The 21,971-nt window shown below is 42.2% G+C and overlaps 1 protein-coding gene across 2 annotated transcripts in view; it reads left to right on the top strand.

Annotated features, from left to right (window-relative positions):
• LOC142468142 (uncharacterized) overlaps positions 1-6,440 on the top strand; it is a 493,482-nt gene extending 487,042 nt beyond the window's left edge. The window contains exons 3-5 of one of the 2 annotated variants that reach the window (XM_075574318.1): positions 714-917; positions 1,107-1,227; positions 3,273-6,438. In XM_075574318.1, the coding sequence (XP_075430433.1) occupies positions 714-917; positions 1,107-1,227; positions 3,273-4,285 (1,338 nt within the window). In that variant the 3' untranslated portion in view covers positions 4,286-6,438. Of the gene's footprint in view, positions 1-713; positions 918-1,106; positions 1,228-3,272 lie in introns of both variants that reach the window. The other variant, XM_075574328.1, reaches the window with a different exon arrangement.
• The last annotated feature ends 15,531 nt before the right edge of the window (positions 6,441-21,971 follow it).

Genomic DNA, 21,971 nt, shown 5'->3' on the forward strand with positions numbered 1-21,971 from the left:
AGTTAAAAAAACACAGAACCCCAGCAAGCTCTTTTTGGAAACCCCTGAGCCCCCACAAAAATTATATGTATATGTGTCAAAATGGAGTGCTACTGAGCGTGGCATATGTATAGAACAGACGACAGAGAAGCCCAATGCTACATCCAACATGACAGAAATACACAGTAAAATACTTTATTTATTCTCTTGAAATAGGGTCATTTAGTTTAACCCTTTGGCCAAAGCGTTGTAAGCTTGCGAGCCACGTCAAGGCAGACACCTGTTCGCAAGTCCTAACACTACCAGATAAAATACTAATATACCTCTATTAGGATTAAAATTCTCATTTACCTCTATTAGGATTAAAATTCTCATTTACCTCTATTAGGAGGGAGAAAGACCACAGTGGGTCTATATCCAGCAGAATGAGGAACTTGCAAACTAGGGAAGTGGGGAGGGGCGGGCTTAAAACCTGGGAAGAAGGAGCCACTAACCTCCACCAGCTGGAACAGCTGAGAATGGGTTAACAAAACACAGAACCCCAGCAAGCTCTTTTTGGAAACCCCTGAGCCCCCACAAAATATATATATAGGTATATGTTTAGAGTATATGCCTATTTAGAGTGCAATTACTGGGGCCTTTTGTGATCCTATGCGATCATTGAACTGTGTGACACATATCCCTGTTTGTCTCTTACTCTGCACAGTGATATTTATTACTGTCTCAATATGTAGGATTATATAGTTGTGAAGAAGCACGGTGAGTATGTCACAGACAGCAGCAGTCCCTGTGTGCCAGAAGGATTCTGCAGGACCCAGAGACCCGACATGGATCATCCAACTAACTCCCTGATACATGAGAGAAGCAATGACAAGAAGCTGATGTCTGAGAAGATCCTGGAACTCACCAACAAGATCATTCACCTGCTGACCGGAGAGGTGAGGGCTGCTGGGCACTGTTACATTTTACCATCTTTATGTCTTCATTCAGCCTGGTCTTGTACAAACTTTGTTCTATGTATCTGTATTTTCCTCTCTCCCTTGCTCACCTGGCTTTCCATAAGTAATAGATTCTTACAGGACCAGTTATTATATCTGAATACTGAGTGGGGATTCTCTGTGTTTCAGGTGCCTATAAAGTGTGATGATGTTGCTGTTTATTTCTCCATGGAGGAATGGGAGTATTTAGAAGGACACAGGGGGTCTTACAAGGATGTGATGGAGAATCTCCAGAACCTCAGCTCACTGGGTAAGAGGAGGTTTCTCTCATTGTAATAGGGATGTCAGTCCTGTGAAACTGAGGTTCATCTCTATCACCAGCTGCTGCGTTTATAGGTGGGATGTCGAGACTGGATATTTTTGAGGATCCCACTAAGTCTGTCTGGGTTTCTCTAATCTGTCTTTCACCTGAGTACATATATATATATATATATTATATATATATATATATACACACACACACACACACACACACACACACACACACACACACACACACACACACACACACACACACACACACACACACACACACACACACACACACACACACACACACACACACACACACAAAAACAGAAAGTAGTCTACCTGGTGCAAGGGAGAAAGCACAAATAATAACACACAAATAATCACCTAGGATTATATATAGCCCCCTGTAGTTGCACTCTAGATAGGTGACCAAATATAGTATAATGTCAACTCATAGAAGGCCAAACAATTGCCTAATCCTTAAATAGGATGCACCGCAGAAAGGTCACACTCAAATGAAAATAACAAATACTTCAATAGAATGCTATAAAAACGACGAGACACTATAAAAATGCACAACAGTGCATAGATAAAATCCCCAAATGTGTGGTGTCACGGTGCAAAAGTATGAACAAAATGTGTTCAAAACATATAGCTAAAGGCAAATCGAAAGCTATACTAAGGCTGCACAATCCCACACGCACATGTGTGGTAAACCAAGATAATGCTGTGGTAATGAACAGCGCAGGGTAGGGCATAAAAGGAGCTGAATGCGAACAAAATATGGTCTAGTATATAGCATATAACCTCCTGCGTATGGTGATGAATGACAGCTCTAATTAGGGCTTTGTGAAATATCTGGAGCAACTTAATCTGAAGTTAGGCTATAAACGCAGGGTCCCACACACTCATATGTGGTAACAGACCAAGATGTCGCATAAGTAGAAGACCCCATAGGATATGGCCTAGAAAAAGCCCAGTGTGGTAGTATACGACCTGATATAAAACTCCTGCAGGCAATGGTATAAGCAGCCGAAGCTCCGTGTGATCTCTGGAGAAGCCGTGACTCCAAACACAAGCCGCGCATGCGTCAACGTGATGACGTCACCGCGTTCCCCGACGTACGTTCCGCGCGATTTGCCTTTAGCTATATGTTTTGAACACATTTTGAGTGTACTATCTAGAGTGCAACTACAGGGGGCTATATATAATCCTAGGTGATTATTTGTGTGTTATTATTTCACCTGAGTACTCCTGGCGTTATTCCACATACAGATATAACAGACGTTATTACACCATTAATGGATAACATAACAAGTTAAATAATGTGTTTTCAATAGCAGTACTGTGAAATAACACATTGCGTTAATGGGTGCTATAACCTCTACATCTGTACCAGACAGGTACCTTTATATAATCTGTAAGGTAACCACTTAGGTGCTTTGGCCTTCGCCAGTCACATACCTATTGCAATTAGAGATGGATGGTCGCCACAAACCGGACAGGACCGCGAGGCAGAGGTGGGGATTAGAAAACACCAACCTAGAGACGCGAGTTTTTGTGTGGTGTGTAGGTTCGTAGTAGTGTATAGCCGGGTCAGGTAGGAGGCAAACAGAGGTTGAGGGTAGGAGAGATGCGGATCATAAGGGTAACTTTAGCCGGGACGAGGGTAGGACAGAGCAGAATGGTCGAGAGTAAGCCGAGTTCAATGGTAGGAGACAGCAGCGAAGTCCAATGTAAGTGAGGCAAGGCAAGATGCAACTAGGCAGGGTGCTGGCGACCAGCAAACGCCACAAGGTTTATGCTCAGCCAACTTCCTGGTGGAATGACTGAGCCTAAATAGTAGGACCGGCGAATCAGACGCCGGATTGGTTCCAGCCGCTTTCCTGGCTGCCCTGCAGTAGCAATCAGGCGACTGAACCTTGGCGGAGGCGGAGCCTACGACGGATGCTTACATACTAACAGAAATGTTCAACTAGAAATGTTACATTATTTTAAGCTATTAATGAACATCGTAACTCACAGTGAATTTCTTTCCAACAGATGGATCCATGAGCAGTAATACACCTGCAGGATGTCACACCCCTCTCTGCTCACCAGAGTGTGTAAATGAAGATAACAGTGTTATTACAAGTGATCAGAGAGGAAATGGCTTGAGGCAAAATAAACCAAGCAAAATACGGAGAAACACTGTGAGAAATTTGCTTAAGGAATCAACTTCATGTGAAGAAGGAAATCTCACAGCCTCCCACACTGATACTCTCAGAGAACATACAGGGACAGAATATGCAGCTACTCATATTAAGGAGTGTGACAAAGGAAACGCTAATGCACAGACAATTCACAAGAACTTGTCGGTAATGAAGTATGAGTGCAGTTATTGTGGTAAAGACTTTAATAATAAAACATCTTATATAATTCACCACAGCAAACACACCGCAGAGAGACCGCACAAGTGCTCTGTATGTCAGAAATGCTTTCCTAGTAAATCAGGTCTGGTTAGACATCAGATAATTCACACACAACAAAAACCATTTGTTTGCTCTAAATGTGGGAAATGTTTTGCCATCAACTTACATCTTGAACAACATCAGGCAGTTCACGCAGGAGAGAAACCGTTTCCTTGTTCTGTATGTGACTTATGCTTTAGTAGTATGAATGATCTTAATATGCACATGAGGATCCACACAGTAGAAAAGTCATTTGTTTGCTCTGAATGTGGAAAATGTTTTACCTGCAATTCAAATCTTGTTCGACATCAGAGAAGTCACTCAGGAGAGAAACCGTGTGTTTGCTCTGAATGTGGAAAATGTTTTACCAGGAAATCCAATCTTGTTATACATCAGAGAATTCACTCAGGAGAGAAACCATTTGTTTGCTCTGAATGTGGGAAATGTTTTAACTGCTACTCAACTCTTGTTACACATCAAAGAATTCACACAGGAGAGAAACCGTTTGTTTGCGATGAATGTGGGAAATGCTTTATGTATAAAGATACTCTTGTTACACATCAGAGAATTCACACAGGGGAGAAGCATGTTTCGTTATCTGATTGATCATTTGCTTGCTCTAACACAGGAGTGGGCAACCTATTTTTCAATGTAGCCACAGGTGTAGCGAATGAGAAGTGAAAATAGCCACACCATGTAAAAATTGAGGTATTACTGTATGTTGCACATTTGAAAATGTCATATTCTATTTCATAAAACATTCTTGGCAGAGCTTTGTGTATTGAGCGCCCTGCGGGCATTTTTTACGAAATAGAATATGAAATGGTGCAAATTGGTGCATACGTGGAGTGAAATGTAGAAACAAATGACAAAGGTCAGATAACTTATAAATAACATACCAGCAGTCATGCAGGGCGAGCTATACTGATCTTAATACTTCTCTCGCACTACTTCCAAGATTATTTCACACACCCTCATGCTCCCTCTCATCCTCTCAACCCCCCTCCTCTTCTCACCACCCCTCCTCATCGTCCTCTCACCACCACAACCCTCCTCATCTCCTCCCCGCCCTCATCTCCTCCCCGCCCTCCTCATTTCCTCACCACCCTCATCATCATCTCATTTTGTCTCCATCGTCATATCATCTCATTTCACCCCTCCCTCTCATCATCATCTTATTCCCATAATCCCACCTCCCCCAATATCATGATCATCTCGGGCCAGCTTCTTACCTTGCCTAGCACAGCACGGAACAGGAGTCTGTGGTGCAGTTGCCAGCGGGGTTTGTGCTCTGCCCCCACCGTTCTTTCATTGGTTCTTTCGCCTCCCACCCACCGTCCGCAGCCCGTCCCCTCAGCACTAGCACCGCTGGCATAGTCGCACTTGCCGCCACGCTTACCATTACGCTGGGAAAACTACAATTCGCAACACTTTGCCAATTCGCCACAAGTGGCGAATGGCGACAGGGTTGCCAACCTAGGCTCTAACACATTAATAAATAATATTAACTTGTATTTTATTAAAGTTTTGCACATGAAATAGCGATGTAAATAAAAAAAAGAAAAGGGTGGGGGGTACAGAAATTGGGGGGGAAAAAAGTTGGATGGAGGATACAGTGTCACCATTAGATTGTATACAGCAGTAATAGCGTGCTGATTTTACTGTCAAACAAAGTACAATGTAATAAAAATGGTGGGGGATATTGAGTATTGTAATCAATCTGGTACTTCCGGGGTTAATGTTGGTTAGAAATTATTTTAAAAATACAAGAAATTGTGTGTGACCGGTGAAGACCTTTAATGTGTCTGTGCTGAGCGACAAAGAGGGCGTAATTGGGGTCTATCATTGATGGCCCTGTCAAAGTGAGATGCTATGTAATAGCGTCCCTGCCACAGAAGGAAACACTGTGACAGGATTGAATACGCAGCAGCAGCCGCCGTCCATAGCAACAGCAAGAAAGTAACATCAGTATTTACCCAGATCCTAATGAAGAGCTAAAGAGAGTTTATACGTAATAAATGTACATGATACAGGCAATAGACCTGTATGAGGATATTATCTTTTACAGCCAGTGTGGTTCAACGAGTAGGGGTTGACAGTGTTTTTTACCGTCAGAATTATTTAGTACACGTCATCGCACCACTGACCAGGGCTGCTGATCTGCTAAGGCATCTGCGCTGTGAGCAGATATATTCTGTTACCAAGCACTTCTGCATGTTCCCTTGATTACACTAGCGCTTACATTAGGTTACCGACACAGACTATACAGGGACTGCGCACACCTCTGAGATTGTTTGCATTCTATGGTACATGTGTATAACCAACAGGTCTTTCTGTATCGCCACCATTGTGGGTAGGATCCTCACTGATAGAGGTGTTTTTACTTACCCACCGGTGCCTAGTAGAACATAGCGTCTTTTATCATACCCCCAGTGCTAGGGCATAGAGGGTACAGCTATATCACTCAGTCATTTTCTGATGTGGTATAGTACTTTGATTTGGGAACGTATACGGCCATTGTTATCCTGTACACAGCAATTCTTTTTTGAGGCAGTTTATTAACATCATGTTACCATCTGTTCACCATGAACTGCATTAGGCATTAGACAGTGAGGCCTTTAAAGTGAGGTTTTTAAGTGATAAATACAGTTAGACTACAGTTAATATATAAATATATATATAGTTAATTTACTCACTTTCTTCATGCAAGACCAATAACCAATAACCTCAGCTGATATGACATGGATCTAATTGCATTCTCTTCACAGGTATGTTCCTGATGCTGAAACCCTGTGTAAAAGCCTGACTGTGGCCTTGTAGAATTGATATAAGTTAGTATGTTTGAATGTAAAAAGTTGTTTTTTTTCCCCCTCTTAACTCTGTGCTGTTAATTGACCAAATGGAACAACCTGATTGATTGGGGAGGGGAGGGGGTCAAGTGACTGCTTTTATCTGTATAATACCAACACCTTTCCTGCATCTTTGCAGGAACTGCATTAGGCATTAGACAATGATGCATTTAAAGTGAGGTTTTTAAGTGATAAATACAGTTAGACTACAGTTTGATTAGAGGTGACTGGGGACTGCTTCTTTCTGCTAACTCTTTTACTCAAGACAACAAACGGTAAGCTATTCAGATCACACTATGATCCCATGCTTGCTAACCTGCATATTTCAACCCCCCACCCCTTTACAACTTATTTACTGCAGTCTCTCCCAAAACTGACTGCACAATACACTGAAACCCTGAACTGACTCTAGCATTGCAATACAGCTAAACCTTTGACAAGGAACAGGCACACACCTGCTGTTTAGTCTGCTCACACTCACTCTGCTCACAACAGCTCCTTGCAGCACTGCCTACCTCTGGCATCATGAACCTGCTATGTATTTTATTTTTTTTCTTTCTCCTGCTCTCATGGAGATGTTACTCCCTCTATCCACTACAAACTCCTCCATCCTGGCCCACACCCAACATCACCATACACCCTGGACTACTCAAAAGCCTTGCACTATCTACTGAATGTTGGTGGAGAACTCTAAAAACCAGCACACCAACCACTGCTCACTCAAATGGCAAACATCACAAATCTACAACTTGCAAACAACTACCCAAATTTCTACTCATACTATTACTCTCTTTAGCAGGTGATATTGAACCTAACCCAGGTCCTCCCATTTCAGCTCTGTCCTATGCCCCTGAGAATTCCACCTTTAAATTCCAAAAGGGCTATCTGTCGCCCATATAAACATCCGGAGCCTGCTGCCCAAACTGGACGAACTAAGGGCATGGTGCCTTATGCATAAACCCTAAAGCCATCGTTCTTACAGAAACATGGCTATCCCCTAAAACCCCTGATGCAAATATTGCCATTCAGGGATACTTCATTTTTAGGAGAGATAGGTCATCTTGCTTGCTGGCATCTACCGCCCCCCTAAAGCCCCTCTACAATCCTTGACTGATATCACCCAATTTCTTGGCTCCATTTCCTCTCTGAATGAGAAGAGTGAGCTGCTAGTTCTTGGGGATTTCAAGTTCAATTGGCTTGACCCTAAAAACCGCAAAATCCAGATACAACTCAAGTCACTTAACCTATCGCAACTCATTTCCCAACCCACACGGATAAACCTGAAATCGCATAACCATTCCTTGCTAGACTGGATTCTCTCCTCAAACCCCAGCAGAATCCAATCCTCTGGCATCCTTCCTGATATTTTCAGTGACCATGCAATAGTGTACTGTGTAAGGAAAATTAAACCGCCCCATTCAAGCCCTAAAGTTCTCCTCACTAGAACATTTAAAAACTTTAACCCATAACAGTTTCTGGATGACCTTACCAACTGCCCATGGCACAGAATCGATTTAATTCCCGACCCCGATACTGCGCTCGACTATTTCCAATCCGAGTTCTTAAAACTCTGCGATACCCATGCTCCACTACGCAAAATAAGGGTACGGGGGCCCACCTTCCATGGGTTACACCTGACCTTATAGCACTCTACCAGTTCAGGGATGCCTTGTGGAAAAGCTACAAAGTAACTGGCACTACCAAGGATCTCAATCACTACAGATGCACGCGGAACATGTGCACAAGGCAAACAAGGCATGCAAAAGCACAATATTACGCTGACAATCTCCACCAAAATACATCAAACCCAGCTAACTTCTGGAAGGTTATCAACAATATATTCCAGCCTCCTAACCATCAACTACCAAGTAATATCACTAAGGGGGATATTACTCTGACAAACCCCACTGACATTGCAAATGCATTCAATGATTACTTTGTGGGGTGTGCCACTAACTTATTAGCGAAACGCAGCACAAACACCAAACATGAATCTCATCCTGGGAGTATCCCTACAGTCCCACCCCCTCCCAACACTGCCCACAATTTTCAATTTAGCCCAGTATCTGAAGAGGAGATTACACAAGCGCTCCTCAAACTAAAAATAAGTAGCCAATGTGGACCCGAATTACTACAATCTAGGTTCCTACGACTTGGTGCCCCAACCATTGCCAAACCAATTGCGTCCATAGTCGACTCTATCCTGTCTGCAGGCCATATCCCTAAGACCTGGAAAACTGCCAGAGTTGTCCCAATCTTCAAAAGTGGGGACAAAAACACAGTCTCAAACTACAGGCCAATCTCACTTCTCCCAATTCTATCCAAAGTCATGGAAAAATGTGTCCACTCCCAATTAAGCGATTTCTATACCAAGACAAATTTCCCTAGCCAATTCCAGTCTGGGTTTCGTCCCAAACACTCCACCGTAACTACCCTGCTAAAAGTTTGCAATGAAATCCAGTGTGGAATGGAATGGGGACAACTCACTGGTGCAGTATTCCTTGATTTTGCAAAGGCTTTTGACACAGTTGATCATGTTATCCTGCTTAACAAACTCCAGAGCTCTGGAATAGGGAAACATGCTTTAAACTGGTTTCAGTCCTACCTATCAGGAAGATCCCAACATGTGTCCATCTCAGGCTCTAACTCCAACCCCCTGGATATCACCTGTGGTGTCCCGCAAGGCTCTGTTCTGGGGCCCCTACTCTTCTCAGTGTTCATTAATGATCTTCCCACAGCTTGTAAGGAAGCCTCAATACACATGTATGCAGATGACACAATCCTATATGCACACAGCCATAGCCTCTCTGACCTTCAACACATACTTCAGTCTGACTTTTTGAGACTCGAAAACTGGATTTCCCAAAACAAACTGTTTTTAAACACTGACAAGACTGTAACAATGGTATTTGGGACCAAGACTAAATTTGTAAAGATTCCAGTGACTGAGCTCCTGATTAGAACCAACGCTAACACCACCCTAACACCTGTCACTAGTTTTAAATACCTGGGCTTATGGTTTGACTTCCACTTAACATTCGGGATGCACATTGATACCCTGACAACCAAGACCTATGCCAAACTAGGGGTACTTTACAGGAACAAATCCTCCCTAAGTCTCCTGGTCAGAAAGCGTATTGCACAGCAGATGCTAATGCCAATTATTGACTATGGAGACATAGTATATGGCTCGGCTCCTCAAACCCACCTTAGCAAACTTGACACCCTCTACAATTCAATTTGTCGTTTTGTTCTCCAATGCAACTATAACACACATCACTGCGAAATGCTCAAAGAACTAGATTGGTCATCACTAGAGTCTAGGTGCAAAGTTCACCTTTCCTGTCTCACCCTCAAATACTTTCTGGGCAAGCTACCCAGCTACCTGAACAAGCTCCTCACCCCTACCACATACAGCACCTATCACCTGAGATCAGACTCCAAAAGACTATTCATGGTCCCAAGGCTCAACAAAGTTCCTCCTTCTCCTTCCGTGCACCCCAAAACTGGAACAACCTACCAGAGACTCTCATATCCACCACCAGCTTAAGTTCTTTCAAATCGAAGGCTGCCTCACACTTTAATCTGGTCTGTAACTGTTTCATACGCTCATAATATATATTTTCTTTAACTGTGCACGCAATGTCTCTGTATATAATGTATACCTTGTTCATTTATGTAACTGTACTTGTAACCATGTATTATTTGTTTTACTCTGTGCCCAGGACATACTTGAAAATGAGAGGTAACTCTCAATGTATTACTTCCTGGTAAAATATTTTATAAATAAATAAATTTGATCCGTCTATTTAGACAGTACCTTTTAGTGTATTACAATACACATTCCGGATATACCCACGGGGTATCGGTGAGGAACACGTTTGTCCTCAGTTTTGTTAGGCTAAGGCCCCGCTCCCTCAGTCAGCGCGCCCGCACTGCAGACAGGCAGCGCGCTGACAGGCAATGGACCGCGATATGCGGTCTGTAGGGAGAGGGGGGGGCGTTGTAAAACTTTGCCAGATCGTGGTGCCGTCCACCCCCCCACCACCACCCCCACACACAACACATTCATATACACAGTGTTCGACAAACCTATACATTTGCTCGCCCCGGGCGAGTGGATTTAACCCCCGGGCGAGTAAATATTGGCCCAAGCAGCACACGTTTGGTACTAGGTGGCGAGTAGATTATTTTGTGATTTGTCAACCACTGCATATACACACACATTTTTCCCCGCAGTTCCTTCCCTGTTCCCCTCCCAAGCCGCCTCCCATCCGTAGCTCCTTCCCTCATTGTCTGACTGCCGCACCACGTTACGCGTCAGAGCTGCAAATCACTAGGATCTTGCAGCATCGGCCGGCTGACGCGTCACAGCACGCAGTCAGCCACGTCGGAAGGAGCCAGCGGGGACCTCCACACTGGAGGAAAGGGGCTAATCGGCCGCACGGGCCGCCGGACACAGCGGGACCAAAGCCTTAGTGCACACTTTGTACTTGACAAGTATTAAAAGATTGGACCTGATACCTTTATTAGTTATTAATCGAGAACACACACATTAATAAAATACAAGTTATTATTTATTAAAGTTTTGCACATGAAATAGCGATGTAAATAAAAAAGTTCACAGAGTTCACACTTCGACCAAAGTTACTATATTGTGTTGTTTTTAAAGCCCTACATTTTATATTCGTTTTGGATAATTAAAGTATTTTAAAGATTTCATTATACATTGATGGTGTTCGAGTGCTTGCCACTAGGTTTTCTGTTCTTGTGTATTCCTACAGGATACATAATCCAGAACATTATTTCTGTGTATATGGTCCCCAAGCAGTAAATCTGCACAAATATATTAGATCTGCTTATTGTGTTCACCTACACAGAATACTACTAGAGTAATACGTAATATACACATGGTTGCAGTCCTAGAAAAAAGATGAAGATCTTTAATACCCCTATATATGAAGAGGAAAAACTCCACACAGAAATATCAATGACTGGAGAAAACCAGCAGAGGGGGGAGAGGAAAGAAAAAGGTTGAGGGAAAGGGTAAAAGAGAACATCAAGATCCGGCAAATCCATAGAACAAATGTACAAACATAGGAACGTCCCAATAGAACTCTACCCGTCTGTATGTCTGTCAGGGGCACAATACGCAAATGCTTCACATACATCATACAGCAAAAGAACAATAAAATAGCAGCAAGAAGGCGGCGCACTGCAGCCCAATCAGTAACCTGAACTCCATCTGTGAAAGAACGATTTATTGAACAGTCGGATAATCACATAGCTCCAGCGGGAACTCTGACGCGTTTCACATCACACAGGGTACTTTGTCACTCCAGTGAGAACTCTGACGTGTTTCACATCACGCAGGGTAGTTTGTCACTCCAGTGGGAACTCTGAAGCGTTTCACACCATGCAGGGTACTTTGTCACTCCAGTGGGAACTCTGACGCGTTTCACACCATGCAGGGTACTTTGTCACTCGTTGACAGGTTACTGATTGGGCTGCAGTGCACCACTTTCTTGCTGCTATTTTTGTTTACCTTCTACCTGGATTTTTAAATTGAAAACCCTGACACCACTTGATCTTAACATTGATATAGATATTGCTGCCTCGCTCGGACTTATCTTATTGCATTTTCATTTTTATATTTCTTAAAAGTTTTAATGTTAAATGCATTATTTTTGCGCTCTATTTTTATTAAGAGGTATTAGGCTGGGACTGGAAATAGCTTTTTGGTTGGACTTTTTTCCATCCCTTCCACTGGTTGGACATTTTATCCATTTACACTATAGTATCTATCACTTTTATTGATCTATGTATGTTGCCATTACGTCTTCATGCTATATACTAATTTGTGTATGTGTCTCCACAGAATTGGTATATGGGATCCATGAGGCTTCATTATTTAGATTAGGATTTCTAGGACTTTTTTTATTATGTCATATTTTAATGCTAATTGTTTTATTTTGTATTTTATGGATTAGATATATATTGGTATTATTAAAAATATTAGTGTGATATCTTTTTGGGGCACATTTTTTTGTTCCTAAAAATGTGCTATATTTGCCAATGTATTATGTTTAACACTTTTAAAGGCAGTATGGGACAGCAGTAGAATATTGAACGGATTAGAAGGCTTGCCCTGAAGCATGGCAATGATTGGCTAGCGCTGAGTATTTAGAAGAGACTGCCCAGTGTTACTGCAATTCAACCCTTAACGGAGCAATCTGCGAAACGCGTAGAGTCCTGGCAAGGGTAATCTGGAGGGGTTGACGTTGGAGTCATCGCGAGCAGTGGAGGATTCCGAGGCATCAAAGGGAGCTGACAGTGCAACATCCCCCAGACGCCAGTCCTGCCGGCCGTGAAACTGCAACCGCATCCCCCCGAGAATACCTTGCTGTTATACAGTGCCCTATGTCTAGGGTCTAAATGTGCATTTTGATTGTGCGTACTCTTACCTTAGTCATAATATATGGTTACAATCTGCACAATAGTACAACAATTTGATCTCACCGCTCTCCTAGTTGCAAATCAATAATGTAGGATGGTGCATACAAGGGACAATATATGTATCCAATGAGGCATTATTTAGATCTTTATGAATTAGCCATTACAGCTTCCAGACGATCAGGGGTCTAACTAATATTGAGGCTGGGTAATAATCTTATACACAGTTAAGTGATTATCCATCTACTTTTTATGGGATTCATTTTATTACATTGTAAATAATTATCACGATTTTGTCGCTATTCATTAATAAAACTTTATTATTTTTGGCCATTTAGGCTTTTATTAGTAAATCGCTGTTCTACCAAGTGTGGAGCGTTTACTGCAGGTCACCTACATGATTTGTAATACGTACTAAGAAACTGGACTATTGTGTCGTACGTGTATTATTGTGATTGGACAGAGTGCAGTGAACAGGGACCTTGGGGAGGCTTCTTTGTCACTCCCTTCTTGGTTTCTGGTACAATCTGCACAATCCTGCTTTTCTCCTTCTTTGCATGGGATCCATATGCCCCATCTCTTATACACCACACTCGAGGACTGCACCAGGAGAACCACAATAAGAGTCCCTATGGGATTTGTTGCCTGCTTACTGCCTTAAGATTGTAAGTATGCATTTCGGGAGCGTTTTTATTATTTTTTGACACACCATATGGAAATGCACTATATATATTTTTTATATATATATATATATTTGGTTCCTCACACTCCCCGCATCTTCCGAAATCATCATTTTCAAGAACCCAAGAGGAAGGTTCTATGGGGTCGAGCTGCAGCCACCGTTTGTTCATTTGTATGACCACATTTGGAGTATCACTGTTTTTTCACTTTTGACTGTTTATCACATTATATCACAGTATTCTGAGTATTGTCCACCCTTCAGACACTATTATACCATTATCACTTTTCACTATCACTTTTATCTTTGCACTATTGTATTATTATATATACACACACACATCACTAGAGCGCCATATTTTGCCAGGTCTGGTTGGGACATCCCCCCAGTGTTGATGGTAACACCATTATTTTATTCTAGGTTTTCTCCATGTGTGACAGCCTTAGATTTGAAAGAACTTAGACTGGTGGTGGATGTAAGAGTCTCTGGTAGGTTCTTCCAGTTTTGGGGTGCACGGTAAGAGAAGGAGGAGTGGCCGGATACTTTGTTGAGCCTTGGGACCATGAACAGTCTTTTGGAGTCTGATCTCAGGTAATAAGTGCTGCAAGTGGTAGGGGTGAGGAGCTTGTTCAGGTAGCTGGGTAGCTTGCCCATAAAGAATTTGAAGGCAAGACAGGAAAGGTGAACTTTGCGCCTAGACTCGAGTGATGACCAATCTAGTTCTTTGAGCATTTCGCAGTGATGTGTGTTGTAGTTGCATTGGAGAACAAAATGACAAATTGAATTGTAGAGGGTGTCAAGTTTGCTAAGGTGGGTTTGAGGTGCCGAGCCATATACTATGTCTCCATAGTCAATAATTGGCATTAGCATCTGCTGTGCAATACGCTTTCTGACCAGGAGATTTAGGGAGGATTTGTTCCTGTAAAGTATCCCTAGTTTGGCATAGGTCTTGGTTGTCAGGGTATTAATGTGCATCCCGAATGTTAAGTGGGAGTCAAACCATATGCCCAGGTATTTAAAACTAGTAACAGGAGTTAGGGTGGTGTTAGTGTTGGTTGTAATCTGGAGCTCAGTCGCTGGAAGCTTTAAAAATTTAGTCTTGGTCCCAAACACCATTGTTACAGTCTTGTCAGTGTTTAAAAACAGTTTGTTTTGGGAAATCCAGTTTTCGAGTCTGAAAAAGTCAGACTGAAGTATGTGTTGAAGGTCAGAGAGGCTATGGCTGTGTTACATAGTTACATAGTTGATGAGGTTGAAAAAAAAACTTCCGTCCATCAAGTTCAACCTATGCTAAATTTAGACAACAGATACTTTATCCTATATCTATAATTATTGATCCAGAGGAAGGCAAACCAAAAACCCCATTAAGGGGAAAAATTAATTCCTTCCTAACTCCAAGAATTGGCAATCGGATTAATCCCTAGATCAGCATCCTTCCCATATATACTTACTTGGTATATCCCTGTTTACCGTTCCCATCTAAAAAGATGTCCAACCTTTTATTGAACAAATCTATTGTATCTGCCATCACAGTCTCCATGGGTAATGAATTCCACATTTTAACTGCACTTACTGTAAAGAACCCTTTCCTTTGTTGCTGGTGAAATTTCTTTTCCTCCAACCTTAAGGGATGGCCCCGAGTCCTTTGTACTGCCCGTGGGATGAATGGTTCTTTTGAAAGCTCCTTGTATTGTTCCTTAATATATTTGTATATAGTTATCATATCCCCTCTTAGATGCCTCTTTTCTAATCTAAATAAATCTAATTTAGCTAGCCTCTCCTCATAAGTTAGAATGTCCATCCCCTTTATTAATTTGGTGGCTCTACTTTGCACTCTCTCTAGTTCCATAATGTCTTTTCTTAGGATTGGTGCCCAAAATTGTACTCCATATTCAAGGTGTGGTCTTACTAATGCTTTGTAAAGGGGCATAATTATGTTTACTTCCCTTCCATCCATTGCCCGTTTGATGCAAGATAAGATCTTGTTTGCCTTTGCAGCTACTGCATGACATTGGGCACTATTGCTACGCCTGCTATCTACAAGCACTCCTAAATCCTTCTCCATCAAGGATTCCCCCAATATATCTCCATTTAATTTGTAAGTCGCCTTTTTATTCTTGTATCCCAAATGCATAACCTTACATTTATCTGTATTAAACCTCATCTGCCATTTACCTGCCCATGTTTCCAGTCTCTCCAAGTCCTTCTGAAGAGAAATTACATCCTGCTCTGATTCTATTACCTTACACAATTTAGTATCATCAGCAAAGATGGAGACTTTGCTCTCGATCCCAACCTCAAGGTCATTAATAAACAAGTTAAAAAGCAGGGGTCCCAGTACCGATCCCTAAGGTACTCCACTCACGACTTTAGCCCAACCTGAAAAAGTTCCATTTATGACAACCCTCTGTTGTCTGTCCTTTAACCAGTTTTCAATCCAGGTGCATATATTATTACTGAGTCCAACTTTCTTTATTTTGTACACCAACCTCTTGTGTGCATATAGGATTGTGTAATCTGCATACATGTGTATTGAGGCTTCCTGACAAGCTGTGGGAAGATCATTGATGAACACTGAGAAGAGTAGGGGCCCCAGAACAGAGCCTTGCGGGACGCCACAGGGTGTTAAGAGTTAGAGCCAGAGATGGACACATGTTGGGATCTACCTGATAGGTAGGACTGAAACCAGTTTAAAGCATGCTTCCCTATTCCAGAGCTCTGGAGTTTGTTGAGCAGGATAGCATGATCAACAGTATCAAAAGCCTTTGCAAAATCTAGGAATACTGCACCAGTGAGTTGACCCCGTTCCATTCCACACAGGATTTCATTGCAAACTTTTAGCAGGGTAGTTATGGTAGAGTGTTTGGGGCGAAGCCAGATTGGAATTGGCTAGGGAAATTTGTCTTGTTATAGTAATTGCTTAATTGGGAGTGGACACATTTTTCCATGACTTTGGATAGACTTGGGAGAAGGGTGATTGGTCTGTAGTTTGAGACAGTGTTTTTGTCCCCACTTTTGAAGATTGGGACAACTCTGGCAGCTTTCCAGGTCTTAGGGATATGGCCAGCAGACAGGATAGAGTTGACTATGGAAGCAATTGGTTTGGCAATTGCTGGGGCACCAAGTCTTAGGAACCTGCATTGTAGTAAGTCAGGACCACATTGGCTGCTTAGTTTTAGTTTGAGGAGCGCTTGTGTAATTTTCTCTTCGAATACTAGCCAAATTGAAAATTGTGGGCAATGTTGGGAGGGTGTGGGGCTATAGGGATACTCCCAGGATGAGATTCAGGTTTGTGGTTTGGGTTGCGTTTTGCTAATAAGTTAGTAGCACACCCCACAAAGTAATCATTGAATGCATTTGCAATGTCGGTGGGGTTTGTCAGAGTAATATCGCCCTTAGTGATATTACTTCGCTGTTGATGGTTAGAAGGATGGAATATGTTGTTGATAACCTTCCAGAAGTTAGCTGGGTTTGATGTGTTCTGGAGAAGATTGTCAGAGTAATATTGTGCTTTTGCATGCCTTGTTTGCCTTGTGCACATGTTCCGCAGGCATCTGTAGTGATTGAGATCCTTGGTAGTGCCAGTTATTTTGTGGCTTTTCCACAAGGCATCCCTGAACTGGTAGAGTGCTATAAGGTTAGGTGTAACCCATGGAAGGTGGGCCCCCTGTACCCTTATTCTGTGTAGTGAAGCATGGGTATCACAGAGTTTTAAGAACTCGGATTGGAAATAGTCGAGCGCAGAATCGGGGTCAGGAATTAAATCGATTCTATGCCAAGGGCAGTTGGTAAGGTCAGCCAGAAACTGTTGTGGGTTAAAGTTTCTAAATGTTCTAGTGAGGAGAACTTTAGGGCTTGATTGGGGCGGTTTAACTATTGCATGGTCACTGAAAATGTCAGGAAGGATGCCAGAGGATTGGATTCTGCTGGGATTTGAGGAGAGAATCCAGTCAAGCAAGGAATGGTTGTGCGATTTCAGGTTTGTTCGTGTGGGTTGGGAAATGAGTTGCGATAGGTTAAGCGACTTGATTTGTGTGTGGATTTTGTGGTTTTTAGGGTCAAGCCAATTGAAGTTGAAATTCCCAAGAACTAGCAGCTCACTCTTCTCATTCAGAGGGGAAATGGAGCCAAGAAACTTAGTGATATCAGTCAGAGATTGTAGGGGGGCGGTAGATGCCAGCAATCAGGATGGGCTTAGAAAAGGGGAGGCAGATTCTGCCAAATAGGATTTCAAAAGAGGTTGGTCTTGGGGGGCAATTTAACAGTGTAAATTGTAAGGTGTCTGCAATATAAAATAACACCCCTCCTCCTCTCTTTGACCTATTTCTCCTAAAAATGGAGTATCCCTGAATGGTGATATGTGCATCAGGGGTTTTAGGGTTTAGCCATGTTTCTGTAAGAACGATGGCTTTTGGTTTATGCATAAGGCACCATGCTCTTAGTTCATCCAGTTTGTGCAGCAGACTCCGGATATTTATATGGGCGAGAGACAGCCCTTTTTGGAATTTGAAGGGGGTATTCTCTGGGGTATGGGACAGAGTTGAATTGGGAGGACCTGGGTTAGGTTCAATATCACCTGCTAAAGAGAGTAATAGTACGAGTAGAAATTTGAGTAGTTGTTTGCAATTTGTTACTTTATGATGTTTGCCATTTGAGTGTGCAGTGGTTGGTGTGCTGGTTTTCAGGGTTCTCCACCAGCATTCAGTAGATAGTGCAAGGCTTTTGAGTAATCCGGGATGTATGGTGATGTTGGGCATGGGCCAGGAGAGAGGCGTTTGTAGTGGATGGAGAGAATAACATTTCAATGAGGCCATGAGAAAGAACAAAGTGGAGGTGAAAAGCAGGTTCATTATGCCAGAGGTAGGTAATGCTGAATGGAGCTGTTGTGAGCCAAGTGTATGTGCGTAGACTAAACAGCAGGGATCATAGTGTGGTCAGAATAGCTCACCGTTTGTTGCCATGTGTAGAAGAGTTTGCAGTAGATCCAGTCCCCAGTCACCTCTAGTCTAACTATATTTCTCACTTAAAAGCTCACTTTAAATGCCTCACTATCTAATGCCAAAAGCATATAGTATGTGGGATGTTCCAATAAAGCATTCAAAATACAAAAAACCCTCCGTGTCTGATAAACGATGTATATAACCGGTTTTCTCTTAATGTCCTTTAAGGTGGTTTTGAAGTACAATGTCTTTATGGATATACGGCAGGGTCCTGCGATTATTCAGCTGACTACAAACGAATTGGAGCACAGCCTCGCTAATGCAACATGGGGCACAGGAACTGGAGCAGAATCCAAACAGGAACTGGAGCACAGCCTCGCCTCGCCAACGCCAACTTGCAAACAACTACACAAATTTCTACTCATACTATTACTCTCTTTAGCAGGTGATATTGAACCTAACCCAGGTCCTCCCATTTCAGCTCTGTCCCATGCCCCTGAGAATTCCACCTTTAAATTCCAAAAAGGGCTATCTGTCGCCCATATAAATATCCGGAGCCTGCTGCCCAAACTGGACGAACTAAGGGCATGGTGCCTTATGCATAAACCAAAAGCCATCGTTCTTACAGAAACATGGTTAACCCCTAAAACCCCTGATGCAAATATCGCCATTCAGGGATACTCCATTTTTAGGAGAGATAGGTCAAAGAGAGGAGGAGGAGTGTTATTTTATATTGCAGACACATTACGATTTACACTATTAAATTGCCCCCCAAGCCCACCCTCTTTTGAAATTCTAGTTGGCAAAATCTGGAATGGAACGGGGACAACTCACTGGTGCAGTATTCCTAGATTTTGCAAAGGCTTTTGATACAGTTGATCATGCTATCCTGCTTAACAAACTCCAGAGCTCTGGAATAGGGAAGCATGCTTTAAACTGGTTTCAGTCCTACCTATCAGGTAAATCCCAACATGTGTCCATCTCAGGCTCTAACTCGAACCCCCTGGATATCACTTGTGGTGTCCCGCAAGGCTCTGTTCTGGGGCCCCTACTCTTCTCAGTGTTCATTAATGATCTTCCCACAGCTTGAAAGGAAGCCTCAATACACATGTATGCAGACGACACAATCCTATATGCACACAGCCAAAGCCTCTCTGACCTTCAACACATACTTCAGTCTGACGTTTTGAGACTCGAAAACTGGATTTCCCAAAACAAACTGTTTTTAAACACTGACAAGACTGTAACAATGGTATTTGGGACCAAGACTAAATTTTTAAAGCTTCCAGCGACTGAGCTCCAGATTAGAACCAACACTAACACCACCCTAACTCCTGTTACTAGTTTTAAATACCTGGGCATGTGGTTGGACTCCCACTTAACATTCGGGATGCACATTGATACCCCGACAACCAAGACCTATGCCAAACTAGGGGTACTTTTACAGGAACAAATCCTCCCTGAGTCTCCTGGTCAGAAAGCGTATCGCACAGCAGATGCTAATGCCAATTATTGACTATGGAGACATAGTATATGGCTCGGCACCTCAAACCCACCTTAGTAAACTTGACACCCTCTACAATTCAATTTGTCGTTTTGTTCTCCAATGCAACTATAACACACATCACTGCGAAATGCTCAAAGAACTAGATTGGTCATCACTCGAGTCTAGGCGCAAAGTTCACCTTTCCTGTCTTGCCTTTAAATTCTTCATGGGCAAGCTATCCAGCTACCTGAACAAGCTCCTCACCCCTACCACATGCAGCACTTATTACCTGAGATCAGACTCCAAAAGACTGTTCATGGTCCCAAGGCTCAGCAAAGTATCCGGACGTTCCTCCTTCTCCTACCGTGCACCCCAAAACTGGAACAACCTACCAGAGACTCTCACATCCAACACCAGTTTAAGTTCTTTCAAATCTAAGGCTGTCTCACATTTTAACCTGGTCTGTAACTGTTTCATACGCCCATAATATATGTTATCTTTAACTGTGCACGCAATGTCTTGTATATAATGTATACCCTGTTCATTTATGTAACTGTATTTGTAACCATGTATTATTTGTTTTACTCTGTGCCCAGGACATACTTGAAAACAAGAGGTAACTCTCAATGTATTACTTCCAGGTAAAATATTTTATAAATAAATAATGCAACATGGAACATACCAAACTTATCAATGCTTAAGGCCGCTGAGTAAATCTTTTAAACAGGACTTGCACGTCAGGAACATACCTGTGAAGAGAATGCAATTAGATCCATGTCATATCAGCTGAGGTTATTGGTCTTGCATGAAGAAAGTAAGTATATTAACTATAGTCTAACTATATTTCTCACTTAAAAGCTCACTTTAAATGCCTCACTATCTAATGCCAAATGCATATAGTATGTGGGATGTTCCAATAAAGCATTCAAAATACAAAAAACCCTCCATGTCTGATAAACGATGTATATAACCGGTTTTCTCTTAATGTCCTTTAAGGTGGTTTTGAACTACAATTTCATTATGGATATACGGCAGGGTCCTGCGATTATTCAGCTGAATACTGAGCACAGCCTCGCCAATGCAACATGGGACACAGGAACTGGAGCACAGCCTCACCAACGCAACATGGGACACAGGAACTGGAGCAGAATCCAAACAGGAACTGGAGCACAGCCTCGCCAATGCAACATGGGACGCAGGAATTACTTTCAAGGATTTATTGGGTTAAAAGAACATATGGACAAAGTCCTGACAAAAACTCTGACATGTTTCACGCTCAGGGCGCTTTATCAAAGAGTGGTTTGTCAGGAAACATAACACTCAGTTATAAAGAAAAAACTCCACCATTGTATCAGCTGTAGCATATAATGAATGAGCTTTCCAGCGAATCACAGAGAAGATGTACTGAGTGACAAAATGTGAACACAATGAATGAAGAGGAGAGTTAATCAAAGCATACAGACACAAAAATAAAAAATGTTTAATTAATCATATTAGTGACCATTTGGTTAAAAGGTACATGTTTAATTATAAATCTGAACATGTTAAAAAATATATGTGACTAGAAACAGTCACTGCAACACCTTGTTTCAAATAAAACGAATTAATCATATTCATATAGTGATTGAGTACCAAGATATATCAATCATAATAAATGCCGTATATATATATATATATAATGTGTAAAATAATAGATCTTAAACATGTGTGGCTTTTGGAAACACCTATAGTTATGCTGAAGCAGGGCAGCCTAGTGGGGAGTCACGCTTATGTATTCGAGGGGAAGTATTATGGGACTACATGTATCCGAGAATCAAGCATGATTCTCTGACACATTTATTGGGGAACCGGTAACTCTGGACCCCAACCTCCTAGCCACATTCTG

The sequence above is a fragment of the Ascaphus truei genome, chromosome 1, assembly GCF_040206685.1.
Source record: "Ascaphus truei isolate aAscTru1 chromosome 1, aAscTru1.hap1, whole genome shotgun sequence".
Classification (NCBI taxonomy): domain Eukaryota; kingdom Metazoa; phylum Chordata; class Amphibia; order Anura; family Ascaphidae; genus Ascaphus; species Ascaphus truei.